Below are 20,337 nucleotides of genomic sequence, written 5' to 3'. Positions count from 1 at the left end.
GGCGAAGCGATGAATATAATATGCACTTGTCATAGGACGAATGTCCACCGTTTCAACAGCCGTTGCAATGAATTTCCATCACTTCTTAAGATGTGATCCGAATTCAGTGTTTTGAATGTGAATTAAAAAAGTTTGTGATATTTTCCCAAATAAATAATTTTTATATTATTTATGATTTTTAATGCATTCTAACGCTTGTTTGAAACGTTTTCCCTTGAATATTTTCAAAAATGATCGTTTTTTTTCTATAATGGATTTAGTATTTTTGTGGCAAAATTTTAATAATTTGTACCATTTTATTTATTCTTGCTCTTTTTTAACAATTAAAAAAAAAAGAAAACAAAAAATTGCCCATTAAAATATGGAAAAATTTAAGTAAAAAACTTCAATCAACTTTTTAATTGGAACTATTTTTTCTGGGTATACAGAAAAAATAATTTTTTGATTTCAATCACGAAATTAATTGATCATTAATTGAAATGAAATTGATCCAATTATTTATTTTAACTTAATACTATTAATTTTTGTTTTAATTAAAAACTTTATTGAAAGATTAATATTTTTAATTCAATATTTACGAAAATTCAATTATAATTTGAATTGGAAATATTTTGGTAAAATTTTTTTCTGTGTATATACCAAATTTCATCAAAATCGGTTAATTATTGCATCCGGAATCTTGCGAACAAACAAATACAGGGACAGGCGAACCACCATATGTGGTTTAGGGTAGAGGTGTACGCGTGAGTGAAATTTCACTAACACTCACGTACATTCACGAAGCAAAATGTTTATTCACGCACGCTCATGCACGGCACGTGTTGTAGCTACTCACACTCACGCAATGAAAACCAGTCCTCACGCACGCTTACGCACGAACTACTTTTAATGACTCATGAAAAATTCACGAGACGCACGATATTTTCCAAAGGGGAATGAGCAAAGGTAACAAAATTCATGAATAGAATATAGTTCGACAGTTAAATTAATTTCAGTTAACATACGAGTAAGAATTCAATCTTGATTTTTTTTCGTGAGTGTGATTTTGCAGAAATTTTATTCATTTTATTATTTGTTTTATTTATTTGTTTCAGTCCCATTCACGCACATTCACGAGAGTTGCTTCATATTCCGTCCACGATTCACGCGTGTCACGACAATTTCGTGTCACGCGCACACCTCTAGTTTAGGGTATTATAATAATTTATACAATTAACCTTTTTAATAATGAAAATGAATGCAAATTTTTACGTTAATTTTTATATTAAATTTTCCCAATTAATTAATAATTCTTCAAGCGCAGCTAGTTCTCTTCTGTTTTGATATAAAAATAAACCGCCAAAACTTCAATATAGTATCGGGCTTATGGAAAATTAGCAATTGAAGGCACCAAAAAAAAATTCCCGCAAATTTCGAAAACTAAATTCTGAAATAAAAACTCAAATGAATATTTTGTGTAATAATTTATTTTAATATTTTCACATTATCGAAACAGTATCATCATGCAATATAATGAGATTTGATACAGATTTATTAGATACTTGTTCAAAAGCCTAAATCTATGTTTATTTCATTTTTTACAAATAATATTTACATTATTGTTTTTGTTTTCTTTTTATGTCTAACTTATAAACTAGGAGTCTGATGCATATATATAAAACATGTTTATTTAAAAAAAAAAAGTACATATGAAACTAAGGGAGACAGAATATACAAAAAGGGAAGATTTATTTCAGTCAAAAATGGAGTAAAGTGTTTGGACTTTATAATATACAGAGAAATTCCGTTTTGGCATTAATTTATTTAGAACACTCGAAGGAGGAATAATAACCTCAATTTTACTAGATGATTATTTCAGTCCAATTGTATATCATTTTTCACAGCGGGAATTATTTCATCCAAAATATTTAAGTTAACAAGTCCTTGTACCCACAGTTAAAAAAAAATAAAAAATGTAATTCCAATTTAATTTTTTAATATTTTCTTTATTAATAATTCTGTTGACTATCCGCAATGAACTGTTCAATTCACTTGCTTTGCCATGGTAGCTAAGCTCGCCGTCAAATAGTTTTATGCCAAAACTGCCAAATGATTTTCGTAGGCAGTTTCAAACTTTCATATTATATAGCTTCTGCCTGTGGTTTACCTATTTATATAAATAGTTCCAGCTTTTGATATAAAAACAAATTCCTGTGCTAATGTACAAATATTTTATGTAACCCATAGATAGGAAGATGTTGCCTCCAAAGTAGTACATTTGGACAAATCCATTTGGATTATTTGATGTATTATCATTTTGATGATGATGATGAAGAAATTTTAATTAAAAAAAAAACTTAGTTGATTTTTTGAAAAAGAGATTTTTCCATTATGTGTAGCAGGGACACAAAAATCTATATTCAATATATTTCGGCGGATGGACTTACAGAAAAAAAAATCGTGAAAAAAAAATCCAATTAAAGCCTTAATTGCGTTTTAAACAAATATTCAATTAAAAATTTAATTGAAACAAAAATCAATCACAAAAGTTAATAGTATCAATTAATTTTTTAATTTACTTTCAATTCATTTTTTAATTGATACATTCATTTCTGTGATTCATTTCAATTGCAAATTAATTGGATCAATTAATTTCGTGATTGAAGACAATTTTTTGTGTGTTGTTAAACAGTTTTTTAAAGTTACTAAAATTTTATAATTTTTGTAATCTTTAAATTCGACAAATAATAAGTGAATAAGTAGTAAAGTCGAAAAATGGTCACAAAAAAAAAGATTACAAAGATAATGGTCACAAAAAAGTATTACAATGATATTTTTAAAGATTTGAAAAAGTCCAGAAGTATTTTTTTTCTTCACTTTTAAAGAAGTAGAACAGTCGTTTATTCCAAGTATTCCCTACTTTTGAGCTACTAAAAAATCGATTTGTTGATTATTTATCAGATAGTTTATTATCTATAAGATCGATGAATCGATTAATTACCGCGGTCAAAAATCGATTAGTAAAGTAACTCAAGGAAAGTCGATTTGAATATAAAGAAGGCGTATTAGATCACTTTGAAGGTAACAAAAATCAAAATTTATTTTTTTTTGTAAAAAATTTAAAATTTATATCCAAATTTAAAAAAGTCAATGTTTGTAAATTTTGATTAAAAAAATGAAAGATTCCTGTGCCGTGATTTTTACGGTACATGCAATAAATTATTTTTTAAGATACGGCGTAGAATGTTATATGATCGATTTCGGTCGATTACTTTATTTAAAATCGGTCCAAAATTAATGTTTTATTTAAATTTTTAATTTTTTTTATATAAAAAATAGAAAGCAAACTTTTCCAAATTTTCTAAAAGTCGACGGGGCCAACTTTCCCGATTTTTGAAAAATCCACTCTTTGCAAAGTTTTTTTTTTTTTTTTTAATTTAAGAAAAAATAGAAAATTCCATTTTTTGTTCTGATTAAAATCCCTATTTTTGCGATTTTAAGAAGAAAATCGAAAATTTAATTTTTGTTGCAATCATAATCCCTACATTTGCATTTATTGGCCGTATGGGGAAATCGACTTCATACACTAAAAGACATTTGTTAGTAGACACAGAGAAAAGTCTGCTAAAATAGCAGAAAGTCTGTTGACAAAGTGAGATCAGTCACGGTTTGCTGAAACAGGCAAACATTTAAAACTCAATTATCCATAAACATGCATTAGTTTGTTTGAACCAAACAAAAAGTTAAACCAGGGGCTATGCTAATACAATAAAAATATTTTATTAATAATATGTCTTGTATTGCTCAAAAATTTGAATATTTCTCACCAGAAGGTACCAAAATATAACAGCAGAATTTTTTCTATGAGTGTAGAATGTTTTTAGTCGATTTCCAATTAAGGTAGAATTACATAGCATGCGTTCAACGCGTTAAATCCGGCCGATGATTGAAGAGTTGAAATTTCTCTTTGAAATCGAAAGCTCGAATAGTCTGCCCCAAACAGAAAAAAATCAACCCTTCCATAAACGCACGGATTGACGCATGGTGTGTAATTCAACCTTTATCCCTAGATGATAGATTAATCGTAGCATTTTTTTGTAGTTAAAAATTGCAAGTCAACTTTTCCAAAAATTTTCAAAAGTAGAAAATTTTATATTTTTATTATTTCAAATTAAATTTTTCAAGTTTTGAAATAGTCGAACATAGCAATTGGTCATGTGAAGTTTGGCTTGAATATAATTCCAAATCTATTAGCCAAATTTGAATACAACGTAGTCTACAACTGTAAAGTGGCGTAACAATTGTTTTTCAATGGAAACTAAGGTAACCTATATAACTGTAATTGCTGCTACGGCAGATGCGATAATTTGTATTTTTGTAATTAAACACAACCCTCAATAATTAGAAATCGTTCTATAAACTTCTCTGATACCTCTATTGTTTTGAATGAAGAAAATTTTGTGGAATATTTGGTAATTATTGCAAAGTATTTACATTATTACAACCATTATTTAAAAAAAAAATGAAAGTCCACTATAGTGCTCTTCCCTCTTTAGTTAAGATCCTCTAACAAAAAAAATTATAAAATATTTACAAATAATATCGTATCTATATACAACAGCCAAAAGGTAATAAAACTTGTGTCAAGGTCCTTTTAAAGGATATTCATTTTTTTGGGGGTATGGTTGTTTCCAACTCAAATTGTCCAAACTAAACAAAAAAAAATGTGTTTTTTTAATAGGTATGTATATAAGTTTTTACTTAGTAAAACTTTTTTTAATTCAAAAGAAAACTTAAAGTACATATTTAAATAATGAACTAATTGCTTAGGGGAGGGCGGAATAATCTAAATATGAAAACGACGAAAAGAAAATCAAAATAAAGAATTAAGAAAAATCTTACAAATTATGAATATCATCTCGTTAACATTTTGCTTTATTAGAAGTCCTATCTTCTAATGCAACAGTAGCAGTAGTAGTGTTATTTGTAGTAGTAGCAGTAGTAGAAGTACCCGTGTTAGCAGCAGTTGTATGAGCTTTTGCAGTACTTTCATGGGGACCTGCCCGGTCCGTATGCTATATTCTTCTTTTGTTTTGATTGCGATTGTTGTTGCGTTGATTGTTGTTATTAAAGTTGCGTTGTTGTTGTTGCATTTGCATGCCACCAAAATTGGGGCCCGGTCCTCCTCCTACGCCTACACCAAATGGTCCCATCATAGGGCCACCGGCAAGAAAATTGGGATTCATATTCATCTGATTCATTGGATTATTAAAGGGATTCATGGGATTACCCTGACTTGGTGGTAATCCTAATAGACTGGGCCGTGCAAATGGTGACACCTGTATGGGCGGTCTTTGAAACATTGGCCCCAATGCTATGGGAGGAGGGCCTTGTGGTACCATATTTGGTGGTGGAGCTCTTAGGAAATCTAAAGCAGCAGGACTATTATTCATATTGGGTGGAGCATTAGGTGGAGGCTGTGATAGATTAGGCAATGTAATATTCGTTTTACTTGGCATATCTTGCTGTTGTGGTGAGCTATTACTACCCTCATCACCATCACCTTCAAGATGGGCCACTTCGCCATTGTCATCAATATATATACCCAAATTTGTTAAGATTTGCTGCAGTGTTTGATTGTTAACTATGAAGGATATATCGAAAATTTTATTAGGTGAAGGATCCTGGTGGAATTTTTTTAGTTCTGTTGAAACCAAGGCCAGTTGTTGGTTAACCATTATCTTGAATTTGGAATTGAGTTTCTTGTACCACTCGGATTTTTGCAATAAATTGCGAATTTCAACATTTTGTTTTTGGCCCCCAGTAGGATTTGAGGCATTCGGAGTATTTGAGTCACCACCAGCAGAACGAGGATCAGCACGGCGGGGATCAGATGTTGATGATGAGGAGCGAGGGTCGGAAGTCGTAGATCTAGGATCCCCTTGTGACCTGGGATCTGAGGCTCTTTCAGATGTTCTGGGATCACCACGTGGATCTGATCTAGGATCACTTCTGGCAGACGAAGTTCTAGAGGATTTTTCTTCGGCTGTAGGTGGTGTATAATAGCGTGGCGATGCGTCCTCAGTTTCCGAGGGTGATGCTATGCTTGTATTACTGGATTTCCTAACTTTACGGCCGAGGGCAGATGAAGTTTTCGATGGTGATAATTCGGGCAAACCTAATATTCTCCTCAAACGGGGATCTGTGGCTTGATCCGATTTGAAATGTTGCATCAAATCCATATAATTGGGCTTAGGAACATCTACGACATACACCTTATAAGTTATGGGTAGATGTGATGTAATGGATCCATCAATTTCTGTAGCCGGTGTATAATTTGTCATTGGTTGGAAGGGCAAAAGTAAGTCAGTATCACCAGACGACTCGCCTAGTAGTGAAGCGGGTAAAAAACGCATATCCTTATCAGATTTCAGTCTAGTTGTACGTTTATCATCATCCTCCATATTGTTAAAATCGTAAATGGTGGATCTTTCATATACAACTTTTGTTGTGGTCGTTGATGTGACTGCGGTGATATCCTCCGATCTTAGTCTTTCGAATGGCTCAGGAGACTGTGAAGCCTCTGGTGTAATTGATTGTCCGGGCGGAGTTCGTGAGCGTGAGCGGGACCGTGATCGGGATCTACTATCTCTTGAATGGCGACGCTTTGCATATGAAGAAGACATAAATGAATATGAATCGTTGGTAGGTGAGCGACCACCAGTATTGCGGTTTGCATCACGCATATCAGACATTTTCATATCGGAACCATATAAACTATTTGTTTTAAAAGGATTTCTATAGTTTTTCGCCATATCAGACATACTGCTTTGGAGTTTAGTGGCGAAATTATTATCATATGATTGAGTATTGACATTCTGAAAGAAGGGAGAGAGGCAAAGGGAATTTTCAATATTAGCTTTAATGTCATGGCAACGTTTGTCATACATTTTCAGTCTGTGATTGATGTGATGCCAAATCATGGCTGGAAGATTTTTGTTGCTGTTCCTCACTGTCTAGATTACCATCGTCTATGACCAACTGTTCATCGTCTCTTTCATCATCATCTGGAATAGCATAGAAAATTGTTATAGTAAATGCTTTTTTGTCCATAACCCAAAGATATGGATCTATTGAATACTTACATATATCTCCTTTGTCAAAGGAGAGATTTGAGTCTTTTAGATATTGTGAATAGTCTACCATAACAACACCACCACTGCTATTGGAATTTGATGAAGTTGTATTGTCCTTTTCCAAGTCTGCAGTGGCGCCAGCAGACGAAGAAGGATTATTGCCTAGATCGGGTAGGAAACGCATATCTACATCGCCATTAGATGTTTTGCTAAAACAAAAAATAAAAATTGATTTGATAAAAAAAATCTTTAAAACAAAGTTTAGTAAGAAAGGATTTAAATAGAGCTTATTGTGACAGCCACTTCAAAAATTTAGAAACCAATGTCATGAATATGGAATGGGGTCCTCGAATATTTCAGACGTATTTACTAAAATAGTTACAATTGCCCTTAATGCAGTGCTTGTGTGGGAAACTCGGGTATTTTTTTTTCTTACACCCAAAGAAATTTGTTAATGAAATAGCAGAATGAAATGCTCTCTACAAAAAAAATCTGATTCATTCACAAAATTATTTGATCCAATTAATTTTTTAATTGACATGTCTTCAATCGCGAAAATGATAGTATCAATCACAGTTTTAATGGGACATAAAAATAAATATTTGATTAAAAAATTAATTGATTTGATTTGAAATTTAATTTTATAATTGATACAATTAAAAATTTATTTGGTATTGATTGAAAAAAAAAATTTAATTTTTTAATTGATTCAATCAAAAATTTAATTGATGTCGATTGGAAAAACTCAATCTGTTTTTAATTGATTCAATTAATTATTTAATTAAACGTCAATCCAATTACCTTTTTAATTAAATCATTTAAACAATTAATTTAGTTTTGCAATCGACAACGATTAAATTTTTTAATAAAATTATTAATTGGATCAATTAAAAACAGATTGAGTTTTTCCAATCGACATCAATTAAATTTTTGATTAAATCAATTAAAAAATTAATTTTTTTTTCAATCAATACCAAATAAATTTTTAATTGTATCAATTATAAAATTAAATTTCAAATCAAATCAATTAATTTTTTAATCAAATATTTATTTTTATGTCCCATTAAAACTGTGATTGATACTATCATTTTCGCGATTGAAGACATATCAATTAAAAAATTAATTAACAATTAATTTTTTAATAAAAACGGCGAAAATTTTCACTCATTTTCTTAATTAACTTTGTGTTCTTATTTTGAATAAAAAATGGTTGATCAATAATTTTTTTAAGTAAAGTCGTAACTATTTTCAATTACTTTCTTAATTGAATTTGTGCTTTTATTTTGATTAAAAATTAAAAAAGTCATTTTTTTATCAGACTACGTCAGGTAAAAGTTAATTGTATCAATTTTTAATTGAAAAAGTTTCCAGATTCAATTAACTTTTTAACCCTTTCACTACCGAAATAAACCTAATGTTAAAAACTTTCATTTTTCTTCTGTTTTTACTTCTACTAACACCATGTAGAACAAAAATTGCAATTTTGAAAACCTACCTCAATTACTTCAAGAGCTATATAAGCTTGTTCTGAAAACTTGATTCTTGAATTGTGACCAAATGGCCTTACGAAAATAAACGCTATTTGACCTATAATATCTTTCAAAGTGTGAGAAAAAATACAAAAAAGAATCCGAAAAAGTATCTGCTATAGTTTTTGTATAAATGTCCATTTACTAGAAACATACAGTAGAAAAATTGTCTCAAATTTTCGTATTTTTCGTTTATTGCTAAAGAAGTTTATAAAAATGTATTTTAAACCTCACCAATATGGAAAATATTTATAGCTAATTTAGATTAAAGCCCCTACTTTAAAATAACATCAAGAAATAAATCGAAACTAAGTGGGAAAATAGAATTTGGTTTCTTTTTCGAATGTCCTTCTAAGTGGACATCGGTAGTGAAAGGGTTAATTGGAAATATTTTAGTGATATTTTTTCTGTGTAACATAATTTTATATAGCCGAGTTTGAGAGGAGCTACTAGCTTACGACACCTTCTCTTCCCATAGTTCTAGTTTTCTTTGGGATAATATCATTGGTGTTTCACTGTTTACCACTCTATTAACAATGAGAGTAATGGCCTCAATAATTGATAGACCACAAAGCCCGTGAAGAAACATCAAAAATAGGATAGATATTTTCATTCGATCATTTAGGAAAGAGCTACACAAATTTCTGAAAAAAAAAATCCTGTACTTACCCAATGTCTTGGGATTTTGGCGAAGTATTTCCCAATCCAGCAGCAGAGCTCTTTAGCAAATTTTGCTTTAGAGGCGGTAATGATACAGTTCCACCACCCGTCAACTTTGCCATATTCATTGCATTTAACTGGATTTCTGTGATTTCAGCAATTGTCAAACCAATTTGATTTAGCTGCCCAAATGTCAATTGATTTACTTGTTCCAAATTGACAATGCCCATTTGGGATAATTTTTCAATATGCTCATTACTTAAAATTCCAGTAAGATTTTTCAAATCCAAGTAACTTGGTGCTGACTTCGAAGGGGGTTGTATAACAGCATTTGTTGATGATGATGTCGTGTTGCCGCCGCTGTTTTCAGCCCAACGTGATTTTCTTTTAGTTTCATTGGAGTTTAATTTATTGGCATTTTGATTAGTTCCTTCGAGATTTTGTGGAGGATTCACAACCAAATCCAATAACGATGGTATAGCAGTATTATTTGAATTTTGCTGTTGCCTTTGATGATTGTTCTGTTCATTATTTTTGTTATTATTGTTACGACGATTATTCGACATGGGCAAGGAATTAGCATTAATGGGGGACCATATATTTTGCACATTGAACTTTCGGCAAAGTTCTTCATGCCGTTTGGTTATCATGTTAATGGCATTCTCTCTAGACATACGCTTGAAGTTACCCAAAATTTCCTTGGGAGCAGTTTCCAAATGTTTTAACAGTATATTACGCAATTCTTCGGATAATGGTTCCTCGTGGGAGAATTTACAATCATCTTTTGATGGGCAATCCATGCCCAGATAGTAATATTTACAAGGAAATTCGGCATGCATGTAGGAGCATTTGTCTCTTTTCGCACAACATTCCATTAGATAGAATTTACATAACTCCAATTTGCGTGGCTCATTGCGATGCTTTTCATCCAAAGATTCTCGTCGGGAGCGTTTTTCATGTCTTTCGGCACGTTTTTCTTTGCGTCGACGGGATTCTTTCTTTCGCCTTCTCCTTCTTTCTCCATTGCTGCCTTCGTCATTGCTGTCGTAACTATCATATGATGAGCCTGAATCATCTCGGGAATCATAGTCATCGTATATGTGTATCGGTGGCGGTAGAGGAAGGGCGGCCAATGGAGGTGGACTTCCACCGCGAACATTCATCATTTCGAATTCATCCATATCAATTTCATCGCCCAGGGGTGGTGGACCCAGCGGGTTATTAGTGGTTTCCTGTCGTTTGCGCTATTGATATAAAAACAAAATAAAAATTTGTTATGACACACCTAAACTTAAAGTTTTTGAAAAGAATTTGACAGACAGTCTGTCAAAATGAAATATGATCTAAGACAAGCCTACCGGGATGGCATTTCTGTAATACACAGAAAAAATATTACATCAATTAAAATTTTAATAAAATTTTAAATAAATTTTAAACAAATTTTAAAAATCAATAGCAAAAATTAATAGCATCAACTATTTTAAAATTAGATCAATTAGTTTCTCAATTGACGTTTGTGCGGGATACTATCATTTCTGTGATTGAAAAAATTCAATCAAAATTAATTGGATCAATTAAATTCGTGATTGAAGACAAAAACTATGTTTTTGTGTAGCTAAGTAAACTTTATTATATACAGAAAAACATTTCACGAAAATTTTTCTAATTAAAGTCTTAATTGAGTTAAAAAAAAATTCAATTTAAAATTTAATTGTTTCAACAATTTTTTTAATTTAAACAAAAATTAATTGGATCAATTAATTTTTTAATTGACTTTCAATTAAATTTTTATTTGATACGATCATTTCTGTGGCGAAATTTCAATTAAAAAATTAATTGGATCAATTAGTTTCGTGATTGAATCAGATTTTTTTTGTGTATATAGAAAAGTCCAACAATCTAACATTTAATTCTGATTACCACACCTGGTTAAATTTAGGATAGGATGGGATATAACATTATTCCTTTAAAGAAAATAATTTGTAATATTAAAAAAAACCTTTATCTTACCTTTTCCAAACGTTCCTTTTCTTTCTCCTTTTCCTTTTCTTCACGCTGTCGCTTGCGCTTACGTCTTCGGCTACTTTTGCTTTGCCCTTGACCTGAAGCTGGTCCCGATTCATCACTCTGTTCATTTTGTTGTTGAAGTTTGGTTTCCAATATTTTTGGCATTGTTGGTTCAATGCCTTTCTTCTTTAGAGCATTTGCAATAGCCTGTTCAATATTAATAGCATAATCATCTTCTGTGGGCTGGGGTTTTTTGGTTTTTGGCGCTGGCTGCTGCACCGTTTGTATATTTGCCAGTGCTTCATTTTTGGATGGACTTATGTCTTGTAAACCTTTTGCTTTATTATTGTTATTGCTGCTGCTTATGGAATTTGGTGATATTTTTTGTGTATCAGTCTGTGAATCTTTATTATCTGCTGCATCTGTGGTTATAGTTACATCATCATCGCTGTCATCAATTTCACCATCTTCCATTTCTTCATCGACAGCGTCTTCAACATGTTCATCTGGGTTTGAAAACGTTTCTGTTTCTAATTGTGCCATTTTCTTTTTTGTTCTTTGCAAATGGAATGAGGATTTTAAGATTTTTTGATGTGTGTCAACAAGGACATCTAACTCGATTTTGTCTAGTATAATGTTCTATAGACTTATATTTAAAACATCACGTTGTTCGATTATATTTAATTCCTTAAAATAGATATAAATGAAATAGGTATATTTAGTATAAGCATACATTAAAAATAAATTAATAGTACACAAGTTCCTTAGATCACTAAAATTTATAAAAAGCCCTTTCATATAATCTTCACATAGCTTTATAGCAAAACCAAACTAGAACAAGAAATATCTTTATAAATTAATTATAAACCCGATTTCAGGTCTAGCTCGATTTCTCGTTCACAATTTGCTCAAAACATATTTCGGTTTATAGCCCATTCACAGTACGTTCGAAATCTATTAAAAGAGGATTTGAAATCCCTTTAAAGTGAAATTGAACTTTTAAGTTGATATCTACATAAAGTGGATTTTGGAAGGGTAAGGTGAATGATTAGATCTTAATAGATTTGAAAATATTTTCTATAAAGAAATATCACGTGGATCGAAATTGATTCCAAAAAAATATCATTCAACATCCATTACCAAAGTACTAAGTGGGAAGTTGGCCATCTTAATTTAGTTTATTATTTTGCTTCATATAAAAACAACAAATACATTCTTAGAATAACATTACATTGCCGTAATATGTACATTAAGATTCATATACAGTACACTCGCGGTAACGTGAACACTATTTTTCTTACACTAACTACTCCGTAACGCTGAAAAACATGAAAATTTTGTTTCTCACGATCAACTCGGAATCCTATTATTATAATGCCAAGAATATTATAAGCTGTCTTTGAAAAGTCTTTTTCGGTACGGGTGTCTAGATATTGGAATAGTCTCCCACTTACGTTGCGAAATTTTTCTCATTCCAAACATAAATTAAAATATCTATATTTAGATCACTTTGAATAAACAATTTATGATGGATTCATGGCAAGTATATATTCCCAGTAACACAAATTTATATATATTTAATATAATAATCTAGTTTGGTTTTTTTTTCGTGAATTTTAATTATTAATTTAAATTGCTTTATAATTACATACCCACTGATATTTTTCCGATCTCTTTTTTTTTTTAATTTTTTCATTAAATTGAATTAAGTTTTTAATTTTACTAATAACAAAAATAAAAGCCTATGACGCTAGAACGTGTAAAACTCCCGAATATGGCTATGGTTTGTTCTGAAATTCGCTGAAGTTCGTTAACGTGAACATTTTCGCTAACGTGAACACTCTTGGTTTTAATTAGTTGACGTTACAGCGAGTGCACTGTATATCGCTTCTTCTGGCTGTTTTTTTTATTTTTTTATAGATGGAGCCTGAATCCTAAGTAAGATATGACATTTACTATGAAATTTCATTGGCCATCATCTCTCTTTTCTTATTTCCGATTCTTGAGTACAACAAGGACCACTCAAATACTCATTGAACATTTCAATCATAATATTCTGGAGCGCCCGTTTGTGATTCAAATTACCAGACTGTGGAACTCCTTACCTCAAGATATAAAACAATTTTCAAATAATGTTCACGTTAAAAAAAATAAGTTAATATCCAATTTTGCTCAGGAAGCTTAACAGTTTCGTCATTGGCAATTTCTGTCTCACATTTATTTATTATTATTATTATTATTATTATTATTATTATTATTATTATTATTATTATTATTATTATTATTATTATTATTATTATTATTATTATTATTATTATTATTATTATTATTATTATTATTATTATTATTATTATTATTATTATTATTATTATTATTATTATTATTATTATTATTATTATTATTATTATTATTATTATTATTATTATTATTATTATTATTATTATTATTATTATTATTATTATTATTATTATTATTATTATTATTATTATTATTATTATTATTATTATTATTATTATTATTATTATTATTATTATTATTATTATTATTATTATTATTATTATTATTATTATTATTATTATTATTATTATTATTATTATTATTATTATTATTATTATTATTATTATTATTATTATTATTATTATTATTATTATTATTATTATTATTATTATTATTATTATTATTATTATTATTATTATTATTATTATTATTATTATTATTATTATTATTATTATTATTATTATTATTATTATTATTATTATTATTATTATTATTATTATTATTATTATTATTATTATTATTATTATTATTATTATTATTATTATTATTATTATTATTATTATTATTATTATTATTATTATTATTATTATTATTATTATTATTATTATTATTATTATTATTATTATTATTATTATTATTATTATTATTATTATTATTATTATTATTATTATTATTATTATTATTATTATTATTATTATTATTATTATTATTATTATTATTATTATTATTATTATTATTATTATTATTATTATTATTATTATTATTATTATTATTTTTTTTTTTTTTTGAAATGTGCATTGAGATTTTTGCTAGATTTTTACCTCCATATTCATAAAAGTTAAAGTAAACTTTAATCCTACTATTACCATACGAATTCCATCCATAAACCGTCAATAAATTATTATGAATATGGGTATTAGGTTTTAAGTTTTTTTTTTATAGTTTTGGGATTTAACTCTTTTTTTTTGTGTTAGTACCTTAGCAATTTTTGATGTATATAATTTTTAATTTAAATCACGCTATTGTCCTATATTATATATCAATCAAAATATGGACCATGGGGGCTCAGCTTGTTGAAATAAATAAATACTTAGCAAGACTAGGTACCCACATCCCATTGCAATTGCCATTACCAGGAGTGAAACTGTCATTACACGTTACATTATATTGTGGTGAGTTGTAATGATTAACCCTCTAATGCCCCAGCTTATTAAAATTTTCAATGTTAACGACACAAAAGCAAGAAAACTAAGCAAGAAAAATTTATACGGTAAAATTCAGTATATGCTCCAAAGCCTCTTGAACAGTTTAAACAAAGTTTTCTTTTTATTTTACCCATTTTTGTTGTCTTAAAGTGTGTTTTACTAAAAGCTTCCTTATTAAATGAAGCCCGCCTAAAGGCGGGATTGGGCTTTAGAGGGCTAACTTGTAATGACAATAATAAAAACTTCTCGGTAATTTTCGAATTGTTATTTTCAAATTTTTATGCAGTTGGCTCTTAATGAAAAAAAGAGGTTTGAAATCCACTTTTAATAAATTTCGAACCTAATGTGAATGGGCTATTAGGTATAACGTAATTCATGATTTCAACTCCCTTAAACAACCTACATTTATATCTATTATAAGTGTGAAATTAATTTGCGTGTAATCTTATTTAGATTACACGCAAATTATTTGTAATTTGATTTGTTAAATTTTTGTTTATTTCTACAATATTCGTTTCTATTCAAGTAATGTGCACACTACAGCATTACTCGTCATATTTTGATCCATTGTAATCGGCGAGAGAAGTCAATGTTTTCGAAATTTGGTTGCCTGAGACAATAAGTGGCTATTCTGCAAGCTTTGGTATATATACGAATGAGTGATTACATATTAGCTGATTATATACTTTAAAAGTACTAAAAAAAATGTATAATATATAATAAAATAACGATCAATTCAGATTTGGTCACGGTTCTTATATGCAGCGCCACATATAGCCTTCTTGAAATATCGGCTCAAGTTAAATTTTACTATACTCCTAGGTTAGGTACTCCTAACAAGTGAAAGTTACCAACCGTATATGTTAAGTTTTATATCGTTTTGCTATTATACCTGAAATGGGGGGAGTATATTAATAAAATCATATAGTTGGCATCTTAAAGTTGGCTCCTTTTAATAAACATTCCTTTATCACACTATGCTGTCTAGCTATTGAAAGTAATGGGCATCGAAGACCTTAATCATCAACTTTATAGGTTTTTGGTTTAGGTTGCCCTGCAACACAGTTCTGGATAACTATTGTTAGATAAATATGGTTGGCATCTTAAAGTTGGCTCCTTTTAATAAACATTCCTTTATCACACTGTGCTGTCTAGCTATTGAAAGTAATGGGAATCGAAGACCTTACCCTTCTTAATCATCAACTTGATAGGTTTTTGATGCAGGTTGCCCTGCAACACAGTTCTGGATAACTATTGTTAGATAAATATGGTTGATAGAAAATAACCAAGATTTTACATTGAATCAACTATACCTATTTTCTAAAAAAAAGTTGGCTAAATGTTTCACTATCGATTATGACTTTTATCCCCTGGGTTGGTACATCAGTTAGAAAAGTAATTGCAATAATAAGAATATGAACAATTCAGGCATGATAAGAAAGTGCAGATAAATCAGCACAATATAAAAAGGAAATAACATGGAATAGGAAATGCCGCAACATTTCGGAGAAATACAATGAATGAATTTTTTATAGTACCTACTCTATTCTTACATGGAATCGGGCTGTACTCAGTGATAAGAGAGAAGTTCACCAATGTGGTATCACAATGGACTGAATAGTCTAAGTGAACCTGATACATCGGGCTACTGCCACCTAACCTAATCTAACCTACTCTATTCTTAAAGAATTGATAAAAATTTGTAAATAAATATCATCGGATAAATTTGCAATTTCTAGATGCACAACTAAGGCTAGGTCAACTCAGAACATGATTCTGATTCGATAGGTATATAATGTGGGATCTAGGGTCAATATTTCTGGTCCACATATATTTCCACAGAACAAAGTTATTGTATCCTCAATATAATAAAAGCAATGACATACGACCTTGAAAAAATCTAACCATACAGCCTCTCAAAATATAAGCATTTTTTGTTATAAGTCTTTCGAGTTTTCACCACAGATTATCAAAAAGACATTCATTAAAAAATTTTATAAATTAAAAAAATTTTTTTTTAAGAGAATAATAAATTTGTTTATAGTAGAATCATTAGCAATGTTAATATGCGAAATTCTTAAACAGAAACAAAAAAAAAAAATTGAAAGATTACATACATAGATTCCCCGATATCAATGAGACCAACACGATTCTAAATAAAATAAAAAATATGTAATAGTTCCTTATTATATACCGCCTTTTACTGCAAATGGATACTTCAAGAAGTATGTTTTGTTTGTTGACCATGGAGTCTAAACTATATAAAGCAAAGCATTAACTATAAATCATATCTGTAGCGAATGCTTTCGTTGGACTAGGATATCCAAAGCAGTTGACTTTATTAAGAAAAATCTGGAAATCGTTTCAGTCTAGCGAAAGTGTTCGTTTCGGATATGAGAAATTAGTGGTTAACCATTTATAGTTTCGACTCCTTGATCATTCTTCTTAGAAAAAACTAGCGTCTATTTGCCCAAAGCGAATTCTTTTTTGCATGTAGTTTAGTTTCTCTAAGTATCTTGTGTTATACCCGATTATAGAAGCGAAATTATTAAAAATCAATACACAGAAAAGTTTTTGAAGTTAAGTTTGCTGTAAGGAAATTATATTAGCAATACAATGGCGAAAATTGGCTACGTGTGTTGGACGTAGTATCTTGAAATATGCTAATACTCAAGGCTATGATATGGTACTTAAAAAAACAAATTGTTTTCCCAAAATATATTGTACATTTTAAAGTTTTGTTAATGTTTTTAGATAATGGTGTTACGCTGGAAATCAGCTTGATTTCATTTGAAACGTTTTGGAATAGCTAAATATTAAAAAAATGTTACCCAATGAGTTGGACCTTTTCGACCCGAATTTTATTACATTTGAGAAAGATTTGTAAGTATTCATGTCTATTTTTGCATTTTTAATTTAGTTTCGATAAAAAAAAACTTTACAGATATTTTCTGATTTCTAAATTTCAAACGTTTTTTCTATTATGTATGCTATTGGCGACACTGTAGTTTTCTCTACACCGTCAAAACGAAAGTACAGAGTCATTCAGATTAGGCAACCCATAACGCCGTTCAGGCTTCAGAGATGCCAAATGGCAAAAACAAAACATTATACAAATGGTGATGGCATTAAGCGCTAAATGAAAAAAATAAAAAAACAGAAAACAATTAAACAAAAAACATTGCATAAAGTATGAATGAAAAACGACATGAGAATCATAAGTATTTTGTCATAGCATTTCACAGGGGACATGCATGGAGGCATGAACATTCGCTTTTTAGCGTAGACATGAACCGCATATGTAGCTGGAAAAAAGAAGGAAAAGAAATCAGAGTAAAAACAAAAAATGCAAATGCAAAACAAACACAAAATATGTTTACGGTGGGCAGCAAAAACATTATATTGCATTCTACATTGTTTACTTTCGACACTATTTTTTTGATCACTTCCGCGAATTGAAATATGCACACTTTTTTTTTTAATATATCAAAATAAACGGTTTGCTAATTATGAACAAAAATAACTGCCCCAAAAACAATGTATAGGTGGTGTTTGAATAGATACTGATCACAATCCCCACAATATTTTTAATGTTTCGACAGCCAAGGACAACTGGTTAATGATTAATTTTATGATGAATAACAACAACCAACCAACGCATTTATCACTCTAAAAACTCTACTTTGGTCATTAATGAGTTTTTAGTTTTTGCATAGAAATACGAAATATACATACATACGAACGATATGTTTTCAATTGTTTTTTCAACAATAGTAGTATCAATAACAAAAACATCGTAGTCTTTTCGAGAGTAAAACCAAATCCATACATATGCACATCCAGCAACAACTAAGCGGCCACATTTGGACAATTCTTCTATATACATTATTTATGTACGAATCTGTTTATGATTTGCAAGTATGTATAGAGGTCAGTCAGAGAATCGAATACAAAATAAAATGAAACGAAAACATCAGGCGCAGATATGTGAGAAAACAAGAGAGAGAGAGATATTGCAGACAGATGTCTCTTTTGCAGAGAGAAAAAAGAAATTGCGCAGGTATACATACACAACAATGACGTATTTTTCATACGTTTTTGTTGTAGAATTTAATTAGATGAATATTTATAAATATTTTTACCTGAAGATGGATATATGGGAAATTAATCACATTTACTTCATTAATATTGAAAACTTGCGGGATTATGAAAAAAATAAACACTTAGAAGGGCCTCTTTATCAGCTACTAAAATTCGCTTCCGTTCACTTGAAAGCTAGGGTCAAAAACATCCAATCATTACGTTTACGGTTAGCCAATTCAGTACTTGTTAATTATTGCCAAACGTTTAAATAGGACAAAGAAAAATTATTACATTTTAAACCCGCAAATCTTCCATACGACGCGTAAATTTAATTTAACATTCGATTTCTTCGAAGTAGTAGGCTGGCTGTTAAGTATCTCATTGCTCGTTTTGCCACCGTCGCCACGGGCATTGGGTTTCGTATACATACATACGAAAGTATCTTCTATCTCTGTCCCTCTCACAACACCAATGCCTTTGTGTCATCGCCTTTGCTATATCTCTGCACCCTACCACCACAGAATACAGCATACATACATACAGAAAATTTTTCGAAAATTATGGAAAAAAGAAAGGAACCAAGTTTTCGCTAAATTTTCCCTCATAGTCTTGTGGAGAGAATAATAATAAAGCTTGACCTGGCTAAAAACCCTTTCCTTTCTATTTGCAATTACGTAATAATTTTTTTATCTCCATATGTCATATGCATAAATAAGTACATATTGCATCGTTGATTTCGAAAAATTATCCAAATGACTGGCATGGTACTTGGGATGTACATATGTATGTGTGTAAAATAAAAAGTTAAAAGTAGTGGTTCTCTCTCCTTATGCAGGCAGTACTTAGGATTATTAAAATATAGTGAAGATTTTTTGCTCTTCGTTATTGATTACTTTTTAATCTTTTGAGAAATCCAACTTTTGCGTTTAATTTTTAAAAACATGTGAACAATTCAACAATTTCAACTTGAATGAGACATTTGCTGGTTGCTTAGAAAAATAATGCCTCGTATTTGTTTTTCCTTTCTTGTTTGACATTTAGGGACTCTTTACACGAAGCGACATGAATAAGCGGCATATATATGCGTTGACACAGTGGCCCAAAGCAGTGATTGAAGTCAGAAACAGAACAAAATTTTTATTTATTTCTTCAAGACAATACCTAAGCCAGTAAGGCCAATAATAGCACATTTCCACTAAAACCAATTAATTATACATAAAATCCAAAATAAATTTACCATTTAATTAAATAACAGTATGAATGATTTTTTAGAAAAAAGTGTAGAATATATAAGCAAAAAATATGACTAAAGGTTCAAATAACATTCACCAATACTTATTCCAGCTAATACGTATAACTACCATTAGCAATGACAGACATTTTTACTAATTAATTTATTCTTTAATAAATCATTCATTCCATTTGAACTTATTAAAGAGACTTATCATTTCAAATTTTAAA

The 20,337-nt window shown here is 29.7% G+C and overlaps 1 protein-coding gene across 3 annotated transcripts; it reads right to left on the bottom strand.

Moving 5' to 3' along the window:
* Positions 1 to 4,708: 4,708 nt before the first annotated feature.
* Positions 4,709 to 19,897, bottom strand: su(sable) (suppressor of sable RNA-binding protein). 3 transcript variants are annotated; one of them, XM_075300731.1, is made up of 6 exons: positions 19,770 to 19,897; positions 11,315 to 11,998; positions 9,314 to 10,548; positions 7,125 to 7,324; positions 6,928 to 7,046; positions 4,709 to 6,857 (listed from the first exon to the last, which is right to left on the bottom strand). In XM_075300731.1, exons 2-6 carry the CDS (start codon positions 11,852 to 11,854, stop codon positions 5,055 to 5,057), a joined length of 3,897 nt encoding a protein of 1,298 aa, XP_075156846.1. In that variant the 5' UTR covers positions 11,855 to 11,998; positions 19,770 to 19,897; the 3' UTR covers positions 4,709 to 5,054. The 3 variants fall into 3 exon arrangements, with proteins under 3 accessions (XP_075156846.1, XP_075156847.1, XP_075156848.1); XM_075300732.1 differs by lacking the exon at positions 19,770 to 19,897 and adding an exon at positions 18,936 to 19,120; XM_075300733.1 differs by lacking the exon at positions 19,770 to 19,897 and adding an exon at positions 18,529 to 18,543.
* Positions 19,898 to 20,337: the final 440 nt, after the last annotated feature.

The sequence above is a fragment of the Haematobia irritans genome, chromosome 3 (assembly GCF_050003625.1).
Source record: "Haematobia irritans isolate KBUSLIRL chromosome 3, ASM5000362v1, whole genome shotgun sequence".
NCBI lineage: Eukaryota > Metazoa > Arthropoda > Insecta > Diptera > Muscidae > Haematobia > Haematobia irritans.
This window is presented reverse-complemented; position numbering and strand designations above follow the sequence as displayed.